The sequence below is a fragment of the Rhinoderma darwinii genome, chromosome 1 (genome assembly GCF_050947455.1).
Source record: "Rhinoderma darwinii isolate aRhiDar2 chromosome 1, aRhiDar2.hap1, whole genome shotgun sequence".
NCBI classification, from domain to species: Eukaryota; Metazoa; Chordata; class Amphibia; order Anura; family Rhinodermatidae; genus Rhinoderma; species Rhinoderma darwinii.
In genome coordinates, this window is record NC_134687.1 from 156610086 (window position 1) to 156633379 (window position 23294).

Consider the following 23294-nt stretch of genomic DNA (forward strand, 5'->3'; position numbering starts at 1 on the left):
AATTTGTTGTTCATTATGTTCATGCTCTTGAAAACATTCATAAAAAAAATAAAATAGAAAAAAAGAGAAACTAAAACATTAAAAACACAGCAAATACATACATATATATATATACACATACATACATACACGTACACACACACGTATGTCTGCATACCGGAAGCTCACAGCTCAAGCGCTCATTATGGGATTTATGGGCAAAGTTTAGAATGTGAAGGAAATAGAAAATGCTATATCAGTAATGTGACAATAAATCCGTTTTAAAGCCTAAGCTACAAATAATACGATTACACTCTAGCACTTTTTTTTCTTTTCCGTGACAAATGTTTCACGTGAATATTATAGAGGTTGAAACTACATACAATCAAAATATGAATTCAGTTCTTTTGTTGTATAATGCACTGAGCAAGAGGCCCTCAGCTTTGCTGTTATTTCTAATCACATTGCAATACCAGTTATGCAAAATGTTACTTTTTTTAACATTAGTTTAGGGAAAAACATGGAGTATGAAGGTGTTTTTTTTAACTTGTCTTTTTTTGGTACACAAAAAAATAAACTGTTTTTTTACTTATTTTATTAGTCCCCCTAGGGAACGTGAACTAGCGATCTTTGGATCGCTTGCACTATATACGGCAATACTAGTGCAGTATATAGTGCAGTAATACTACACATTCTAATGCCTTAGATGCAGCAGCCGCGATTGACCGTGGGGTTAAATGGACGGACTCAAGTGATCTTTGTTTCCGTTCGTTGCAGTGAGCGGTCGGCTGCAACGTACAGCCCATGAGCTCACTCTATACTTCCCCTTAACGGCTACCACGTACATATACAGGGGATGTCGCGAAGGGGTTAAAATGATTATGTTGGCGAATAAGAGCCATTTATACAACAAATAAGGCTCTTAAAATAAGGCTGGGTTCACACTGAGTTTATTTCAGTAGAAAAATTTGCCTCAAAATTCCGTTTGGAATTTTGAGTCAGATTTTTTCTCTGCCTGCACGCCAATTTTCGCGGCATGTTTCGCCTGCGGCCATTGAGCACCGCGGGCAAAAAACGCTGCGAAATACGCTTTTTCTGCCTCCCATTGATGTCAATAGGAGGTCAGAAACGTAAATGTCTAAAGATAGGGCCTGTCTCTTCTTTTTCCCATAAGCCGCTTTTTCCGCTCGCGGGGAAAAAACTTCTCCGTCTCCCATTAAAATCAATGGGAGGCATTTTTGGCCGTTTTTTGACGCGGTTTCCACGTCAAAAAAACGTGTTAAAAAAAACTCAGTGTGAACTGGCCCTAAGGATGGCAAAAATAGAGTAATCTGTAACACTATCCTTGCAGTCCAAACCTCTCTGTAACCTGATGGAAACTTCTAAGACTATGGTATACTTCGGTTTTGACAACTAAACGGATGTGTTATACCGGTCATGGCTCTGTTAAGAATGGAAGCCATGACAGTAGTGTGAACAGAATAATTATAAATACCTACACAGTGAAGCTCAATAAGTAAACCTGTATACCACTTCACCTCATATATTTTCTGCAAGATTTTTTTTTATTATTATTTTTTAGGTGCGCTTCACAGATTAATTCAAAACCTGAGATTGGCTTATATGGTGCAGAGTTTTCAGTATTCAAAATAAAATCATAAGTAAAAAGGCATTGAACAATTGGCGTTAAAGTGAACCTTACCTCATAAGCAATTTAGTATTCTCTTAATCACAAGTATGTCACAATTGTATCCTGTATGAAATAAGACTACTAAAAAGGGATATTAATAAGACACTAATATACTCACCATGTTGTTTTTGTTTTGGGTTATACATTTTCCACCATCGAAATATAATAAATCCATCCTGTATTCTGAAATGTATTAAGAAAAGACAAATAGTTTTTTATTATAATAAATCGGATATTTTCCTTGTTGCTTTAATTGTAACAGCGAGTAGTTAATACCTCAGAATATTTTATGATCAGACCTTCAGCATACGGCAATGTACTGCGGAGCTTAACCAGCAGGACAATAAGATTATACGACCTCATGATTATATGATTAAACAAATCAGAATTGGGCACCCAGACTACGAGGCTCAGTTTTAAATAGAAGCAAGAATATACAAAGCTTTTGAACAACTATGGCTTCAATTCCAGCCCTCAACCAATATGAATGTTGAAATGCGTACCTCATAATACAAAAATACACTTCAGCAAACTTATAAGAAAAGACCGCGTACAATAAATTTGTTACATTTTGGCTTTACGCCAAGGTAAAAAACGTTATCATTTATTGTATTATAAAACAACATATCAATCAAAGTCCTCTGTAAAAGAGTAGATGCATTTCAGATTAAAGAGCACAAAGCAATAGTGAAAGATATTTCTGTATGGCCATATCTGAACACATTCCATTCTTTTCAACTAGCAGCATGCTCCATCTAACATAGTAAGATAGCTGTTTTTCGCCATAGAACTTAATAGAGCTATAAAATGTGCACTTTTTAAACCAATTTTATTTTATTGCTTCAACAGATCTAAATTAAAAAAAAATAGGCAAATTTGATTAATTGAGGAAAGAAAAAAATCCTAACATTTTTTGTATTCAATTCCTATGCAAACATATGTGTCATAAGAATCAAAGACTACAAACAAACCCTATGTAAAGTCTAATACAGCAGTCATGTGTTAAGAAGGTCATACAGGTTAGAGAACAGTTGGCTGAATGCGACTAAGCCGGTCCCGGACACACTTTTAGGCATTTTAAAGTCCAACATGCCCAATCGTTTTTACCTTCGCTACCCCATACACATAAGATCATCAGACGATTCTGCCTATATTGACAGGTAAGGACGACTTTAATCTTAAAACGTATGGCCAGCTGTAGTCCACTCAATCCACCCGCAGAGTGCAAATAAATTACATAGATTAGAAGTAACCAGCGAAATCTTTACTTTTCTGCCATTTCTGTCTTTTGAAGCGTCAATAGGAAATATCAGCTTGTAAAGTGCTTCAATAAGTGACATGTCACTTCATTTTTACTAGGCTTTTTTTAATTCAGTGTAAAATTATGCCTCGCACAAACAGTACATTGTATTTTCCATTGACGCATATTTCAAGTGTATTTTGGAAAGTAATATGTTTGCGCCCAGAAATACGCCTAAGAAGGTCATGTGAAAATGGCCTTAGGCTACTATATGTTCACGCAGTGCAGAAGTCACAATTTTACGCAAAAAACTATATGAATATATCCTATCCCAAATAGCAAAAAAAAAAAAAAGCTACTCTATGGTAAGTACTAGAGGATGACGCCAGTAGTCCTTGGATTTATTTAAATGATCACTTTAGTGATAAATACTAAGTATTACTGCACTGCACCATAACCCGTAGCATTTTTTTAAACAAAGTAGTAATTTAAAGCATACACAACCTTTCAGGTGACTTTCAGAATAAGCTGTCATGCGTTTGTACATGAGAAATAACACTATTTATGGCCATTAGAAGACTTGTATCCTACATTTTTTTTAGCAGTTTTCTCCTTTGTAGGCTCTCTCTCTAATTCTCAGTTGTATCTGAGGTAGTGGGCGGAACCTAACTGCTATCATGTCTTCTATACACTGCACATAGAGAAGAGGAGAAACTGCTCTCTCTCGCTAGCTATCGCATATATAGAAACTGCAGAAGTATGGAAAAGATTATACAGCAGCAAAGAGCAGTGTAGCTGAGAATCCAAGACTGGGGTGACATATAACACTTACCAGTCGCTGCAGTACATATCTGTGTGTCTCTTGCAATCTGCCCCTGATCCCCCTCCATAGACTTCTATGGGCATAGTCTGTGTCTCACTGAGCTCCTGCTCCACCACTCCATGGACTTGTATTTGCAGCACGTCTGTGTGTGTATCTCCTCTTGTTCCTCCTGCTCCCCCTCCCCTCTCCATAGACTTATATAGGCAGGCTGTAAGGAGACACCTCCCCCAAACACACACACTTCCTGCAGTCTATGTCTTCTGATCTATAACTAGAGTCAGATTTTTCTTGACAACAGGAGATGGATAGCAGATTACAGAAAGTGAGACATCTAGTGGCAGTAACTTAACACATAATTTGCATGGATAAAACAACGTTAACAGTAAATAAATTACAAAATTGATCTATAATCAGGTATACTATTAGACTAGCATAAGCGGTTTGAAAAGTTAGTGTCCATTTAAATAAATCCAAAGACAATTGACTTTATCCTGCAGTGCTCATTATACCTGGGTTTTCTTGCGACTTGTGATTATGGATGCACGATGCATCGAAACTTCGATACTGTTTCGATACCGTGCATCCTGAAACGGTTCAATACCGTTATTTCATGTATTTCGATACTAAGCTGTATCAAAGCTAAGTATAGTAATACATGCATGCAGTTAAAGCGGGGCTGCGGCTGTGTGATACGGCCATTGCCCCGCTCTTGATTCCTGACAAGTGTGCGCGGTCAGCTTGATGTGTTGAGACCAGGGCTGCACTAATGAGCGACGGCACAGAGGACAGAACATGGCGGGCGCACTACAAAACACCCCCATGTTCTGTTTTCAGCGCCTGCGCTCATTAGTGCAGCGCTGGTCACATCACCTCATGCTGACCGTGCGCGCGCACTTATTGTCAAGAGCGGGGCAATGGCCGCAGCCCCGCTCTAACGGCGGAGATCAGAGAAACCTCTCCTCCCTGCTGTTATTCCCCTGAATGCTGCGATCAATGCTGACCGCAAAATTCAAGGGGTAAATGAGAAGAGGGATGCCCTTTAGATCGTGTCACGGGGAATACCTGTGAAGCGATCGAGGGACATACCATATATGGGCAGACAGCCCAGGGTCCATTGAAGGACCCCAGTGCTGTCTGACCATATTTCCTGTTGTGAGGGCATACTGCGGTATGTCCTAACAACTGCCTGTGTAATATCAGTACACAGGCTAATGTACTAGCATATAGATAGATATATCCCAGTACATTAAAGTTAAAAAGAAAAATATGTTAATGTCAAATAAAAAAAACACACACTATTTTTTTTACAATAAACATAGTCTCAATACATAAAATATACACATATTCGGTATCATCGCGACCGTAATAACACATTTATAGCATCATTCACGTTTACGCGGTTATAAAATAAAAAAAACTGCTTTCTTTCACTTATTAACTTGAGGCACGAGGTATTATGAATTTTGAACCTCCATGTGCCTCACATTAATAGTAATTAACCCCATCGTGTTCCTCACACATTAACCCAACGTTGTCCATTATGACTGAGGAACACGATGGGTTAATTACTGTTAATGTGAGGCACATGGTGGTTCAAAATTCATCACACCACACGCCTCACATTTTTATTATTATTGTTGGCAAAGTATAGTTTTGGTATCGAGTATCGCAATACTACACGAAGTATCGGTATCGAAGTCCAAATTCTGGTATCGTGACAACTCTACTTGTGATATTACCATACAGATGTACACAGATTAAGGAAACAGGCGCAACAGCAGCAGATGCAATTTTTTGTACTCTAAACCGCTAACCAGCTCTCTACACTATGGAGCGCCGTGTTTTTTCCGCTTTTCGAATTTGAATGAAAATATAGTCCCCTAAGGTCACTTTAGACATGGAGAGTTTGTCTCAGATTTTCAGTTCGGAATGTGAACCGAAAATCCACTACAACTTACAATACAATACATGTGAATGGGGTTTTCAAAACCCCATGAACATGTAGCACAAAAACACCTACATAGAAAAGAGTGCATGCCGATTTTCAAATCTGCAGAATGCATATTATATTGCAAAGTGTTAAATCCGCTGCAAATCCCCTTAAAAATCAGCGGCAGTTTTCCTGAGCTCATCCTAAGGGCATGTTCATACGTGTGGGATTTGACAGATTTCGGCATTGAGTCCGCTCCGAAATCGACACCAGATCCAATGACAATCTGCAACTCATGCATATGAATGTGTTTTTCGCCAACACATTCACATGCTACTGATTGTTTCTGCGCATATTTGTCTGTATTATTGCCTGCATTATTTTTGTCTAATACGATATTTTGGTTTTGTCAAAGGTGGTGGGGGAGGTAGGGGGGCCGCAAGTTGAACTTTTGAACGGCCGTGAGCCTTTAGCTATGCCTCTGACAGCTTCCTATAGCTTGTACTACTGCAGGAAAGATGTATCTTTTTGTCTAACAGCGCAACTGCCAATACAAATACTTATAAAGATAACAGCGTCATCAGCTTTTTGTTTCCAAGGACTCATTAGTTGTGCAGACCCTGCAGATTTCTGGGGCTATTTCCTGCCAGCAGTTTATAGAACTATCCACTGCTATCTAGGCAAAACTCTTGTCTGTAAAAGGAAAAAAAAAAGGCTAATGTGAAAAAATACCTAATTGACATGTCCTCCGAGATGTAGTAGATCTCACGTAGCATAATCTTTCCAGAAAGGAGGGAGAAAGAAAATGATCCTATGAAAAAATAAGGAAAGGAAGATAACAAAATGTCAAAACAAATAATTAACAACTACATATATCTACACATTCTACCAAATTACATAGATATCTACCAGCTACTATCACCAATATTTGTAAGGTTTTATTATGTATTAAGTCTATGAGGTTATTTAAGTCGAGTTGACATAGCTATAGATTTGTTTCTAAAAGGTTTAGTGTAATCTATTTTAAGAGATATTCTATCTTCAGCAAATAAAGCTTATTCTATGTATAACAAAAAATTATACAATTCTCCAATATACTGACTGTATTTGGCTATGTTCACACTGAGTTTTTGCACGCATTTTGAGGCAGATTTTGATTTGCCTGCATGCCGTTTGCCGCGTTTTTGGCCCGCGTTGAGCGCCGCGGACAAAAAAAACGCTGCGAAATACGCTTTCTCTGCCTCCCATTGATGTCAATGGGAAGTCAGAGAAGTAAATGCCCGAAGATAGGGCATGTCCCTTCTTTTTCCTGCTCGCAGTAAAAAACCGCCTCCGCCTCCCACTGTACTGTAACTATCAACCTGTGTGTCAATCACATGACCAGGACAGACTTTTATCCACTGGACGTGAACAATGAAGAATCCCAATAAATGACAGCAAGCAGAGATCTTGACAACAGTGAGGAATTGATACAGAAAATATATTCGAAATTTGTATAACTTCATTATACAACGACTAAGCTTTATTAGCTGAAGCCATAATATTCCAGACTAGTACATGTTTAGAGAATAAGCCAATTACTGAAAAGCAAAGAATGAATGCAGAGCAAAAATGTATAAGATGAGCAATATAAAAAATGACTTGTGTTCACAATAAAACACTGATCAAATTGGTAAGCACATACATTTCTGAATGCTGTAAACATATCCAGTCATGTTTCTGTATCACATGACAAAGTGTTAAAACGGCATAAAAATAACCACTCAAAATCAGCAATACCCAACAGCTTTATTTTTATATGAAATACACTAATCTGATGGGAGAAGGTGCAGAGAATTCTTTATTTTTGTTCATTTCCGTCATTGAAATACAAATGTTTTTACATGAATACTCACCAACATGAATGTATCCATCTTTGTATAATCTATTTAATACTAATGTTAAAATGAGTCCTACATTGCGGGAATTGTAATAAGTTAGATAAATAATCCATCCACAGGATAAAATAGTAGCTGCAATCAAATAAAATATTTATTAAATAATTGCATCACATACACATAAAAACTCAGTTTGATGGGTCACAACAGCAAACAGACCTTCACACAACTCCTTACACAATTGTAAAGGCTCATTTCCACAAGATATTTCTTTCCCTTCCTCCGTTATAAAGAGATCATCCAAGCAGCATATTGCGCTTATTACTGTTGACTTCAAAAGCCAATTTTCACATTCATAGAAAAACTTTTACATTTAGCAGAACCGTCAATATGTCTTTGCTTATTTTTAAATGGTCAGTAATAGAACATAAAAGTCTCCCTCCAATTATATAGAGAAACTATTATAGTGCAGGATTTACAAAGAAATCGTTCTTCTATATAACTTAAGGTTAAGTTCACACTAGCGTTAGCATACGATTACCTCTCTTCCATCAGAGGAAGAGAGGATCGAAAGATTAAACGGAAAGCAATGGTTCCGTTAGAATTACCATTGATTTCAATGGTAATTTTTTTGTTTCAGTTGCTTTCCGTTTGTCTCCATTCACTACGTTTCAGGTTTTTTTCATGGAAACAAAAAAGTTCTGCAGACTGCACTTTTGCTTTCATGAAAAAAAACGGAAACCTAGCGAACGGAGACAAACGGAAAGCAACTGAAACAAAATAATTACCATTGAAATCAATGGTAAATTATAACGGAACCGTTGCTTTCCGTTTAATGTTTCGATCCTCTCTTGCTCTGATGGAAGAGAAGTAAACGTATACTAATGCTAGTGTGAAGGAAGCCTTAGTAGATTCTGCTGCTAAACAGCAGCAAAGACATGCTGCGGGCTGCTCAGTAGTGAGCTGTAGTGTCCTGTTTTGTCTCCTAGGCTCCCAAATCCAGTAAGAGGGCCAGCAATGCAAAAGGTAATTTGATTCTACAGTGCTGGTTCCAATACTGGAGACGGGGGCCTAGGAGACGAAGACGGACACATGCTCTTCTACTGCACAGTTCTGAGCCGGAGAACGGACCGCGGCCAGTCTGTGCTGCTATTTAGAAGCACTATCTACAACACAAGTTACCGTATTTTTCGGACTATAAGACGCACCCAGGTTTTAGACAACAGAAAATAGGAAATAAATGATTTGTTAAAAAAAATATTATTCTGTTTCACCACGGTGTGAGGGCTTATTTTTTGCGGGACGAGCTGTAGTTTTATTGGCACCATTTTTTGGTACATACGATTTATTTGATTACTTTTTTATTTCATATTTTAAGCACTACGGTGACCAAAAAACTATTTTGAGGTTTTACATTTTTAATTTCATGACTAACTCACCGTGCGAGTTAAACAATGGTATATTGTAATAGATCAGACTTTCAGGGACACAGCGATACCAAATTATTTTATTTTTTACATTGTGCTTGGGGAAAAATGGGAAAAGTTATGCTGTTTCAGTAACTCCACATGTAATAAGTGGCCGGGAGAGAACTGAAAGCTAGAACGGGGTTTAGGGGGCCCGCTCTAGAGATAGGTGCGGGTCCCAGATGTGGGACCTGCATCTACTGTGGATATGTCATAAATGTCCTTCATAAAAAAAAAAACTATAAATGCTGCGGTCGCTATGGACCACGGCATTTAACTAGTTAAAGGGGTTTGCCATAAAACACATTTATCCCCTATCCACATGATAGGGGCTACATGTGAGATCGCTGGTGGTCCAACCGCTGGGAGAAAAGGGGACAGAAAGTCCCCCAAAGCGATACATGAGTAGCCTGGACTTCCGTGTTCTGTTCCACAGCTCCATAGAGATCGATGGAGAGCCGCTCGCGCATACGCAAAAGAATCCCATTGATCTCTATGGAGCTGCCGGACACAGAACGCGGAAGTCACAGCTTCTCATGTAGCGCTCTTGGTAACTTTCAGTCCCCGTTCTCTTTATCGATCACATGTATGGGGATGCGTGTGTTTTATGGCACAAGCCATTTAAACTGCCAGGAACAGCGAAATTGCTGTTCCTGGCCGTTATAGCAGCGTGTCAGAAGCGGACACCTTCGGTGCGTGAGCCAGCTCCATACATCACCCCCTCCAGCTCCATGATGTGTCGGCACGTCATTGGTCGGGAAGTGGTTAAGTAATGAAGATTTATTCTTGCTAAAAACTGCATCTTATAGTCCGAAAAATACGGTATATATAAAAAAAAACTCTTATTTTGCAAAACCCTGCACAGTAATAGTTTTTCTATATAATTTGAAGTGCACTTTAACAAATGCACTGCTATATTCACTAAAAGGATTTTAGAAAGTTGAGCAGTTAAGAAAGCTATTTTTCTCTTAAAGAGGCTCTGTCACCACATTATAAGTGCCCTATCTCCTATATAAGGAGATCGGCGCTGTAATGTAGGTGACAGCAGTGCTTTTTATTTAAAAAAAACTATCTATTTTCACAACGTTAGGAGCGATTTTGTTTTATGCTAATGAGCTTTCTTAATGCCCAAGTGGGCGTATTTTTACTTTCGACCAAGTGGGCGTTGTACAGAGGAGTGCATGACGCTGACCAATCAGCATCATGCACTCCTCTCCATTCATTTACACTGCACTAGCGATATAGATATATCGCTATGTGCAGCCTCATACACAAACCCTAACATTACTACAGTGTCCTGATAATAAATACACATGACCATCCAGCCTGGACGTCATGTGTACTCAGAATCCTGACACTTCTGAATCTTTTTTGTGAGATTCCGGCAAGTGAAACGAAATCTCGCGAGATTACGGAGCTAAACGAGATTTCATTTCACTTGCCGGAATCTCACAAAAAAGATTAAGAAGTGTCAGGATTCTGAGTACACATGACGTCCAGGCTGGATTTCATGTATATCCATTATCAGGACACTGTAGTAATGTTAGGGCTTGTGTATGAGGCTGCACATAGCGATATATCTATATCGCTAGTGCAGTGTAAATGAATGGAGAGGAGGGCATGATGCCGATTGGTCAGCGTCATGCACTCCTCTGTACAACGCCCACTTGGTCGAAAGTAAAAATACGCCCACTTGGGCATTAAGAAAGCTCATTAGCATAAACCAAAATCGCTCCTAACGTTGTGAAAATAGATAGTTTTTTTTAAATAAAAAGCATTACTGTCACCTACATTACAGCGCCGATCTCCTTATATAGGAGATAGGGCACTTATAATGTGGTGACAGAGTCTCTTTAACGTTACTTGCAATATTTTATAAATGACTGTAGGTCAACACGATAGGATTAGAGGTTAGACTCGATGGACTAGTGTCGTTTTTCAACCTTATCAACTATATAACTGTGACAAAGGGGGAAATAAAAAAGGAGAGAAAGAGGGGCTCCTCTAAAGTTTTTTTGATGGTCATTCAAATTAAGTTGTCTAAAAACTTCTCACCGCGTTACGTTGTGAATACATATCGGCACATCACAATATCATGCATGAAGGTTTATGAAGTCGAACCCAGGTCACTTGGATCCTGTCATCATTGGCATGTGCAACTTCTTTTAAGGGAAAGGAAGACTTCTTTGGTTAGCGCTGCTGTGCTTGGGCCAAAAAATACTGGAGACAATAAGCCAAAGTTCTTTATTTCTCAAAAAACTTCAGGTTTTATTTCTCTTAAAAAAAAAAAATTTTTTAAATGAGCGGAGATTGTGCAATGCATTTTGACCTCACACCGAGATCTTCATTTATATCTTTATTAAAAATAAATAAAACCTGAAGTTTTTGAGGAAAAAAAGGACTTCGCTCATTGTCTCCAGTATTTCTTTGCCCAAAAACGGCAGTGCTAAGCAAAGAAGTTTTTTTTTATAAAGAAGTTGAACTATAAAACTTGGTAACTGTGAATGTAGTCAAAAATTTCTCAAAAATACTTGGAATAAGCCAGAGACACACAAAGTACCAGTAACTGTATCTTTAACCCCTTCCCTCTTTGGCCACTTTTGACCTTCCTGACAGAGCCCTTTTTTTTATACAGCCTTCACCATGCGTTATAAACTACATGTTAACTTTATTCTGTGGGCCAGTACGATTCCGGCGATACCTAATTTATAGCACTTTTTTATTTTTTACAACTTTTTGCACAATAAAATTTTTGGAGGAAAAAGAATGTATTTTTTCTGTCGCCAAATTGTGAGAACCATAACGTTTTAACTTTTTAATCGAAGAAGCTGTATGGGTGTTTGTAGACGAGCTATAGTTTTTATAGGTACCATTTTTGGATACATGCGACTTTTTGATCACTTTTTATTCCAATATTTGTAGGGCAAAGTGACCAAAAACCAGAAATTCGTTTTTTAATAAATCACGGCGATACCAAACATGTATGGCTTAATTTTTTTTTTTCAATAATAAGGGACTTGGTAAGGGAACAGGGTGATTGTATTTTATTTTATTACTTGAAACTTTTATTATGTTTTCAAACTTGTTTTTCCCCACTAGGGGACTTGAAGGTCCAACTGTCTGATTTTTTTTCTTTCTAATACATTGCACTACCTATGTAGTGTAATGTATTAGATCTGTCAGTCATTCACGGACAGCAAGCCGATTAGTCTTCGCCCCCCGACGGGGCCTAATCGGCTTCTGTAATGGCAGAGCAGGAGGCCATTGTTAGGACTGATTGCATGGCAGGGCTGCCGATCTGCTTGCAGCCTCTAAGATGCAGCGATCGCTTTCGATCGCTGTATCTAGGGGGTTAATGGCAGGAATCAGAGCTAGCTCCAGTTCCTGTTGTCACAGGTGGATGTCAGCTGTAATATACAGCTGACATCCACCGCTGATGACGTAGGCTCATCTCCTGAGCCGGCGCCATCTTGCCGTCGGCTATGGAAGACTTACAAAACTGAGCGATTCAGAATGGAGAAAGGTAAAAAAAAAAACACAACAGAAAAAAAAAAAAAAAAAACACAAAAAAAAAAACATTCTTAGAACAGAAACAGTTATCTCTTTGCAGCAGTGTAGCTCGTGGGTGACTACACAAATCTTAAGGAGAGATAGTTGCCAATGCCATAGGCTGGGTTCTCCTATAGCGTAAACAATATGGAATTTCCGAAATGGAATTCAGTGCGGAAATTCCACAGCATTTACAGTAGCAGCAAAGTAAATGAGATTTAGAAAATGTAATGCCCACACTGCGGGGGAATAACGCAGCAAAAACAATGCTAAATTGACCTGCAGTGCAGATTTTAAATACACAGCACTTCACCTGTTTTCACATCTTTTCCCCATTGAATTCAATGGGGATGTAAAAGCTGCAACAAGTAACCAAGTGTTGCGACTTTTGCGGCGGAATCGCTTTTGTTGTTTAAAATTACTAAAAAATCTTCTATCTACCACCCAGGCGTTGTCATAGCAACGCTTTCTTCCTTTCTTCTTCCAAGCCGGCTTCCTGGGATGGAGTTTCATCCCATGTGACGGCTGCAACGTCATCCCTGAAGGCCGGACTGCACAAACAGAGGGACGCGTTGCCATGATTACAGCCGTGGTAAGTATGAACGTTTTTGGGGTTTTTTCTAGCGCTGTTTTCTGCAGAGGAAATTCCAACCAAAAAACTGCACCACAATGTGATGCGCTTTTTTTCGGACGCAATGTTCTGCGGGTTCTAGGTTGGATACACTGCATCGTTTTTAAGCAGCACCGACCTGTGGGAACTGTGAAGGGTGGTTTATTTGCTTATATTCTCTTTATGAAATTACATTGTGAATTATCAAGCAGGAGGCCGAATTACTAAGATATGTATTATGTGAAAGTGATTATAATAATGTTTAAATGATTTAGTTTCGTGCAGCAGCCATCTTGTCTGGAGTTCCCATCTTGGTTCTTTTGTAGTGAATAGGAAAGTCATTCTTCCTTTAATACAAGTAATGTTGATTTCGTATGTTTTATCTTTGACCTTGGCTCCCATACGAAGTTTGCAGAGAAGGAACAGGGAGTGAGAAGGGAGGGTGGCAAATATGCGTGTGGGAAGGTCTCCCCCATCTCCACGGGAACATTCTGCCCAAGAAAGATAAGGCCACCTGCAAACCTAATGTGTGAAGAATTATAATGATGTATCTGGGATGTACGTTATGATCTGCTTTGTACTGAATAACAAATATTGTCACATTGTCTCTGATTGGTTAACCTCAAGCTTGCACCCCTTCTGAATGATATTATTATCGTTTGAGTTTGGAAATAAACCTTCAGAGGAGTATTTTGAGCATATCAGCAGCGTCTGTGTGTTTTCTTCTCCTCTCTCGATATATATCGGTGAAATATCCTAATTAGGATGCTGAATAATGGGGCCTGGCCTGAGAGTCTGTTTGGACTCGTATAAATTTCAGTCTAATATATTTTGAGCCATTGATTTTGTGAAAGGAAATATATTTTTCCAAAGTGTTTTTTTACCTACTGTATACCTTATATACTCATATCTTTATATGTTTGTACAAGTGAGTTATATTAGAAGGTAGGTGGCTCTGGGACTTTAAGGCATAGTGCCGTGTGCAAAACACTACGCAGCAATAATAATAATTAAAATGGAGAATCATAGTACTGTGTCCAAAGCACTACGCAGCAATAATAGGGAAGATGAGGGAACGGCCCCTCTAAGAGCCAATTGAGTTGTGGAACTATATCTAAACTTTCTGACTCGTTTGTTATTGTTATTTTGTTATTGCCGGACTATAAATATCCGTGCTGATAAGAATAAAGTAGAAGCATTTTCATACAGTAACGGGTCTGTGTGTTTTTGCTACTCCGAGCTGCTCGTATTCATAAATTGATTTTTAAAAGCTAATTTGGAGCTGGATGGAACTCAAGGTGTAGTGGGATGCTAAATTGCACTCACAATTTCCACGACAGAACCCAGCCCTAGAGAGTACAGTATAACGGGAGTATACATTTACTTATTGACCAGATACAGTTCGTAAAACAGGATTAAGTCCTTCGGGACAAAGACATTTTTAGCGCTTTGATTTTTCACTCCCCGCCTTTCAAGAGCCATAACTTTTTCAGTCAATAGAGCGGTGTGGGGGCTTATTTTATTCGGGATGAGTTGTAGTTTCTATTGACACTATGTAAAGTACTTAAGTAAAGTACTGGGAAACTGAAAAAAACATTCTTTGTGGGATGGAATTGGAAAAAACTGCGATTCCTCCATTGTTTTTTGGGTTTCGTTTTTAGACCCTTCACCATGCAGTAAAAATGACAACTTGTAGCTCAATACAATTAGGATTACACAAAAAAAAAAAACCTGTATAAATTTATTTTTCTACTTTTTCAAAAAAAATCTATTTGTTTAACAAAAAAATTGTTTTGTTTCAGTATATTCTGAAATAGCCAAAATTATTATTTATGTTTTTTGTCGATTGAGCTGTGTGAGGGCTTATTTTTTTGCAGGACGAGTTGCAGTTTTTGTTGGTACCATTTTTTGTACACACAACTTTTTGATCACTTTTGTATTAAAAAAAATTTTGAGCGCGAAGGTGACCAAAAAATAGTGATTTTTGTGGTTTCATTTTTTTTTTTATGGTGTTCACAGTGCGAGTAAAATAATGTAATATTTCACACTTTTACGGCTGTGACGATACCAAATTTTGTTTACGTTTATATTTTTTTACATTACTTTAGTGGAAAACTGGGAAAAGGTTTTTTTTTTTTAACTACTGAAAACTTTATCAAACATTTTTTTTTTACAATTCTTATTAGTCCCCCTAGGGGAATTGAACGAGCGATCGTTAGATCGCTGGTACAATACACTGCAAAACTAATGTATTGCAGTATATTGTCATTTTTACAGGTTTACTGATTTAACGCTGCATGCCCTTTGCACAGCGGAGCTCCAGGCCTCCCAGCTATGCAGGTATAAACAGTGAAGGAGGTGCAGATCTAAATCAGCGCAGCGGTCCCTTCGTTCCCAGGATCACTAAGAAGGGAATACCCCTTTTAAGATCATGACGACAAGTAAGGGTATGTTCACACGCAAACTCAAAAACGTCTGAAAATATGGAGCTGTTTTCAGAGAAAACAGCCTCTGATTTTGAGGCGTTTTTGAAGCTGAAAATGAAGCTTCTTTTAAGGCTGTGTTCACACGGAGGTTATTGACGAGTTTTTTTGACGCGGAAACCGGGCCGCAAAACTCGTGACAAACGGCCCGAAAATGCCTCCCATTTATTTCAATGGGAGGCGGAAGCGTCTTTTTCTCGTGAGCGGTAAAACAGTCTCGTGGGAGAAAGAAGGGACATGCGCTATCTTCGGGCGTTTACACCTCTGACCTCCCATTGACATCAATGGGAGGCAGAGAAAGCGTATTTCGCTGAGTATTATGCCCTCGGTGTGCAGGGAGAGGAAAATCTGCCTCAAACTTCCAAACTGAATTTTGAGGCAGAATTTCCGCCTGCAAAAAAACTCTGTGTGAACCCAGCCTAATTTGGAGCTTCTTTTGAGTCTTTTTTTCAGGCGTTTTTCAGTGTTCAAAGGAAAATTAGCTCCAAAAAACGCCTCATGAAGTGACATGCTACTTCTTTTTACGCTCCGTTTTTTAAAACAGAGGCGTAAAAAGACGCCACATATGAACTAAATGCTGTTTTTCCCATTGATTTCTATGGGCAGATGTTTGTAGGCGTTCAGCTTCCGTTTTCTCAGGCGTTTTTCGAGGCGTAAATGCCCCGAAATACGCCTGAAAACACTGCGTGTGAACATACCCTCAAAGAAAACCAGTAAAATTAGCAGCTAAACAATCCTCCATGTAATTTTTCGTAGGGAAGAACTTTATATCTGGAAACTTACCAACAAGCAGCCATACCACATTGGAATTGTGTTCAGTGAGATATCCCTCAAGTTCAGTAATAGATGGGACAAAGCTGTCATTAGTAGTGTCCATTGTGAGCAGTCTCTTGTCTCACTGCCTGCAACAAAAATTATATTTAGAAACCAATTACCAACCACTACCTCGTAAGTAATGCATCGGTAAAATATACTGTTGTGATATGCTATTAGCAGTACAGCAAAACACCAGATACTTTGTATGGGACTTCAGCTCTGTTCACATGAGAAACTCTGTTAGGAGCCTCAGTCGCAGATTCCGTCGTTTTGCCGGATCAAATAGCGCAGCATCCTCTGCTATTTTGTCCAGCAAAACGACAGACACAGCGAAGGAAACCCGACGGATCCAGCGGCTCCAGTTTTACGTTGTTCTGCACCAATGACAAAGCAGCAGAACAGAAAGCCTAGACGCTGATGTTAAAGCCTAAACTTGAACCGGTCAAAAATTGTCTCAATGAAGGATTCTGGGGAAATTCCCAGATGGCCCAGCATTTTCAGGGTCTGAACGCATAGTATGAAGAGTTGGAGAGGAAATGAGCACGCACACTACTAACAAGAGTCAAATAAAGTCATTTTCTATTTCCAAATCCATTTATATAATATGCTGCACAGAAGTGTAATTTTATAGTATTTGACTTAAACACTACGGTAATAGAATTAACATAATCAATAAATATTTCTACATGATTAAAATAAATATATTAAGCTATGTTTCGTTAGCAGTCTCTTTTGCAGATCTGGTGAAAAATGGCGGACAAAATAAGCGAAGCATGCGACGTTATTTTGTCTGGCAAAACAACAGACACCACGACAGAACCCATTAAAGCGATAATTTGCTGCAGCCTGATATTAAGCTATTGAAACAGTAAAGTTTTTTGCCACAGTGTATTTAACGTGTTAAGAGTCAAGTTAAGGATTGCTACATCTGTATATGGCATTTTTCACTAGTGTTCCCCTCTGCAGACTCTCCCTCTAATTCTCAGTTTTCCCTGAGCTCAGATACAGAGGGGGAGGAGACTAGATGCTATAATGTCTGCCATGAAATTCTGCTCCCATATATCTATCACAAATATAGAAGCAGCATCAGCAGAATGGAGAACATCATACAGTAGTAAGGAGCACTGTTGCTGTGTACCCAGCACTGGCGTGAGATAAAGCACTGACAGCAGCTGCAGGGGTTGTAAGTGTGTCTCTCCTCTGTCTCCATCCAGAAGCTCCCCCACTCTCCATAGACTTTTATGGGTAGCAGCTGTAACCTTATCTCTGTGTGGATTCCTGGGTGCTGTTTGTATCAGTAAATTCAGTGAGTGAACAGTTCGTAGGGGAGGTGGTGAGAAGCCGTAAAGAAAGAGGCATATTTCTGTAATAAGATATATCAGAAATTTTCATATTTTCGATTGTACTATTGATTTATGGTAAAAAAAGTAAAGTTTAAATACTTTTTAAAGTCAACGGGTCCCATTAGCACCATTTGTGTCAGTCATGTGCAATTCCGTTTTTCTCATTGTTCTGCTTCTATGACAGGACAACGAAAAAAAACTAACGCAAATGTGAAACTAGCATAACCAATTGGGAAAATCCGAATTGTAGTTTGCTGAAGGGGGGGGGGGGCACATGATGTAATTGGCAGCAAATATAACAAGCTTTGCCTCTACGGTTATTATAAGAATATATATTTAATTTGAGTAATTTACAGTACTACTCAGATAATCATATATATATATATATATATATATATATATATATATATATATACCAGTAGAAAAAACGGCAGCACTCTATTTCAACGTACAGATTCCAGTAATGAAGGGTGCCAGCTGATAGTCCCGATCCAAAGACCATACGCATATCCAAGAAGAAAATTCAGCAGCACTCCAATGATCAAGGTGAAAAAAAGTGAAATTTATTGTGCCAACATGGCAATGCAACGTTTCCTTCCCACCTTGGGATGCTTGAGAAAGGTCCCAAGGTGGGACGGAAACGTTGCATTGCCATGTTGGCACAATAAATTTCACTTTTTTTCACCTTGATCATTGGAGTGCTGCTGAATTTTCTTCTTGGATAGATATATATATATATATATAAATAAAAGAGTCTCAGCAGAGGAAGGGGCCATGAAGTGGTAGTGTATTGTGCGGCAGAGAACCATGAGGCAAAAGTGCACATGGTTTCATTGCAACATGCCATGGTTTTTGGCTGCACAGCTTTAACATCTGAAGCACATTTCAAACCATGTGAGGTGGATGGGCACCCAAAAAGGGACCACAAATAATGAAATGTATGTGTGGAACCAATATGCAAATTATGTTTGCAAGGAAACGAAGAGTAGTCTGTACAAGAAAATATCTGTTTATCCCACATAATGGAAATGGCAAGTATTTTCCAACCACATATTTGACATTGTTATACATGCCTATGCTTGTAATGCAGGGTTCATTTCAAACTACAATCTATAACTCAGACGGCATGATATAGCCCTGTACAACAAAACATAAGATAATAATGGGTGCACAATTGGCTTTTAATTATTAAATCACAAATAGGCCTACTTTACAATTTGCATTTTGATACAATTTTTGCATTCTATAATAGCAAAAACCGGGAATGGATCAAAAAAAAGACTAGACTTAGAGGGCCGGGTTCACACCGTGGATTTTTAACACACTTTTTTTTTTTTTTAGTTGATGAACTCCCATTGAGACATAGACGTTTTCCAAAATAAAAAAAACCCAACAAAAACGCAGTGTGAACACAGCCAAAAGCTTTCGATTACACTTATTGTATCTTAAGTCTGGGATCACACTGTGCATTTTTGTTGCGTTTTTAATATGCCTTTTTTGTTATCGTAAATAAAATCCTAATAACATATATTACAAAGTTTCTTATATTCGCTTGTACTTTTGACTTATGCAAAAGTTTGTTGAAAGGTTAATGACCATTTAAGACTAGTTGTCAAGTTGATTCAAGGGATTTTCCCATAATCATAAATTATCATCCATCCACCACATAGGTGATAATTTTTTGATCGCTATGGGCCCCACACTGATCATGAGAATGGGGGTCCCTAACTAATAAATGTCTATGAGAATGATGGCAACAACCAAGCACTATACTCGTCTGTTTCCGTCATTCCCATTGACTTTGAATGTCCTCCTCACTGTGGTCTAGCAATGAGGAGGTATGGGGTGGTTCACGATCAGTGGGGGTCCCAGCGGTGGGGCACCCAGTGATCAGAAAATGATCACCTATCCCGTAGATAGTTGATAATTTAGGATTATGGGAAAACCTCTTTAAATGGACACTAACTCTTGAAATAACTTATGCTAATCTAATAGTATACCTGATATAGATATATTTTGTAATTTACTTACTGTTAAAATTTAGTTGTTTTATCCATGCAAATTCTGTGTGAAGTTACTGCCAGTAAGCGTCTCCCTTCCTATAATCTGTAGTCCACCCAATGTTGTCAAGCAAAATCTGTCCCTAGTTAGAGAGCAGAATTGACAAACTGCAAAAAATGGAGGAGGGTCTCTTCATTGTCTGCCTATACAAGTCTTTGGAGAGGTGATGCGGGAGCAGAGAGAGAAAATGAGACAGACACGCTGCCAATACAAGTTTATAGAGAGGGGAAGGCGAGCAGGAGCAAAGTGAGAAATACGTCCTGCAATTGCTTGCAAGATTTATATGTCACCCCAGTCAGTGCTAGATTCTCAGCTACACTGCTCATTACTGCAGTATAATCTCCCCCATGCTGCTGCAGCTTCCATACGTGATAGATAGAGATAGGAGAGCAGGATTCTACTTTTCTCTGTGTGGAGTGTATAGAAGACATTATAGCCGTTAGGGTATGTTCACACCATTAACAAAATACATCTGTAAATACTTTTTTCAGAAGTTTTTTGAGCAACTCCCATTTTTCGGGGCGTTTTTTGGAGCTGTTTTCAATAGAGTCTATGAAAAAACGGCTCCAGAAACGTCCCAAGAAGTGTCCTGCACTTGTTTTGACGAGCCGTCATTTTACGCGCCGTATTTTGACAGCGACGCGTAAAATGACAACTCGTCTGCACAGAACATCGTAAGACCCATTGCAAGCAATGGGCAGATGTTTGCCGACGTATTGGAGCCGTCATTTCAGGCGTAATTCGAGGCGTAAAACGCCTCCATTACGCCTGAAAATTGGTCAGGGGCACATACCCTAAGGCTCTGCACACTAGCGTAGAGACAACTGAGAATGAGAAAGAGAGCATGCAGAGAGGAAAACTGCAAAATATTGCCACATACAAGTCATATAATGACCAGAAATAGTGTTATTTCTCAGGTACACACATATGACAGTTTATTCTGAAAGGTCCCCTGAAAAGTTAGGTACGCTTTAGTTTTTCTTTTGAGACGCATTGAGAAAATAAACAAAGATGCTTGAAAACCTGGACTTCTCTTTTTAAGCAGCCAGCCATTAGGTGTACTTTCTGTGAAACTGCCAATTTGAGTTTTCTCTTTCGCTTTTTCCTCCCCGCCTTCCAAAAGCCATAACTTTTTTAATTTTTTCGTCGACATAGCTGTATGAAAGCTTGTTTTTTGGTGGACAAGTTGTAGTTTTTCATGGCACCATTTATTGTACTGCATAATGTACTGAGAAGCTGAAAGAAAAATATTTGTGGAGTGAAATGGGCAAAAAACAGAGATTCCACCATTTTTTGAGGGGGGTTTATTTTTATTGGTTTTAGGAAAAAAAAAATGTGCTAAAAAAAAATTTCTGCCAATTTAGCGTCGTGAAGGCTTATATTTTGCGGGGTGAGCTGTAGTTTTTACTGATACCATTTTGGGGTACATGTGACTTTTTGATCACTATGTATTAAATTTTTTTTGGAGAGCTAAAGTAACCAAAAACAAGCAATTTGCGTGTTTCTGTTTATGGCGTTCACCAAGTGGGTTAAACTATGCTATATTGTGATAGTTCAGACTTTTACGGAGGCCGTTATACCAGTTATGTTAAGTTTTTTTTACTTTTAATTTTTTTGGGAACCTTAAAAAAAAAATTTTTTTATTGGGGGACTTGAAGCTGCGATCCAACTAACGTATTGCAGTATATCGCTATACTGACAAGTCTCCTTTGAAGCCCTGCCAGAGGCAGGGCTTCAAAGGAGTACAAAAATTGCAGACCTGGGGGCACCAGATCGCATAGTGGAGGGGCCGATGGCACGGTGAAGGGGGCCGCCCCCCTGATTCTAACAATTGAAACGCTGAGGTTGTGATTGACCGTGGCATTTAAGGGGTTAAACGGCTAGAATCAAAGTTGTTTTGATTCCGCCAATTGCAGGGAGGTGTCGGCTGTATTACACAGCCGTCACCCACTGAGTATGGAGCGCGCTCAGCCAGCGAGCCCCGCTCCATACTTTTAACGGCTACCAAGTACATGTACGTGGTATGTCATTAACGGGTTAAAAAAACAACCTTTATGTTCACTTTTCCGGCCAATGTGAACTTGATGTAAATAAATGTGTTGAAACATGGCTTTAAAATAGCAAGCACAAACTTTTATTAGAAACAGGAACTAAGGGAGCAGTGAAAACAAGTTCACATCTGCTCACTTGATAAGAGAGGTGTGAAATGAAGTGCTCATAGAGAAACTAGACAAGGTTTTTCATTCCCAAATATTAACCCAAATCTGCATATATATCTTAAAATGCCATAATAATTAAAAAAATATATATTATGTCAACGAGACACATAACAAAACCTTAGTGGGGGTTTAATAGCTGATGCAACCAGTAATCGCGACAGCAAAAAAACGTTACAATTTATTGCCAAGCACAAAAAAATTAAAATGGTAATCCTAAACAGTCCCTTTAATCTAAGGTGTATGGGCAGCATTAGGCTAAAGGGCCATCGGTGATCGTTTGATCGAGGCACAGAGCTATGGATGGGAACGAGCGGTCGTTACTCCGATTGCTCATCCCCATACATTGTCATCATGTCATGTCGGCAGCGCGTCTCTCTGTTTACACAGTGTGCTGCTGACAACGATAATATTTTATTTTTTTTAAAACTATACGATCAGCAGATGCCGTTTACACAGGACAATTATCGGCAATGAGCGTTATATGAACGCTCGTCTGTGAGATAATCGCCCAGTATAAAACCCTCTTAAGTCCACACGGGTCAAATTTGCTGCGGATGATTCCGCAGCAAACCCACCAAGAATCTAAAGGAAATCCGAATGGAATTGTGAAATTTGCTTGAGGATTTCCCTTTTGTTGGAAAAATGTATACTCACCTTCCCTCACTCAGTTCACCCGGCTCCAGTAATGATGAAAGGACACGTGACTGCTGCAGCGGTCACGTGTCGAGATGACATGTCATGTCATCGCTAGTGGCTGGTACACAGAAACTGGTGGGGGACCAGGAAAGCCTCACCAGGGGTTTGGTAAAGTGAGTATACTGCTTTATTTTTATTTTATTTTTAAATCTGCAGCGGTTGTTTTAACTGCGAACCCGCAGTTAAAATTGCAACACTAGGAATTGCTTTTAGATTTTAAACCTCCCAATTGAAGTCAATGAGGAAAATACGCAACAATTCCGTGCTGGTTCATCGTCATGAATTGACATGCTGATCCACACTGCAGGTCAATTTGTGTGCAGAATATTTCCGCAGCATGTGGATACTTGCCTTTTATTGTATTCCACTGCTAATTTTCCGTCTGCAAACCCGGACGGAGAATCCGCGTCATTTCTGTCTTGTGTGGACGTTATTTGTGAATATTTGCCATTTTTAAAAAAAAAAATAAAATCCTCTGCTTGTAAGAAAAATAGTTACTAATTAACATTTCC

At 38.9% G+C, this 23294-nt stretch overlaps 1 protein-coding gene across 7 annotated transcripts in view; it reads right to left on the reverse strand.

Moving 5' to 3' along the window:
- Positions 1 to 23294, reverse strand: part of BLTP1 (bridge-like lipid transfer protein family member 1) — a 381561-nt gene that overhangs the window by 313365 nt on the left and 44902 nt on the right. For all 7 annotated transcript variants that reach the window (XM_075860492.1, XM_075860489.1, XM_075860493.1 and 4 more), the window contains exons 2-5: positions 16431 to 16549; positions 7558 to 7674; positions 6395 to 6473; positions 1788 to 1852 (exon numbers count right to left, since the gene is read on the reverse strand). In XM_075860492.1, coding sequence (XP_075716607.1) covers positions 1788 to 1852; positions 6395 to 6473; positions 7558 to 7674; positions 16431 to 16524 — 355 coding nt within the window. In that variant the 5' untranslated portion in view covers positions 16525 to 16549. The remainder of the gene's footprint in view (positions 1 to 1787; positions 1853 to 6394; positions 6474 to 7557; positions 7675 to 16430; positions 16550 to 23294) is intronic.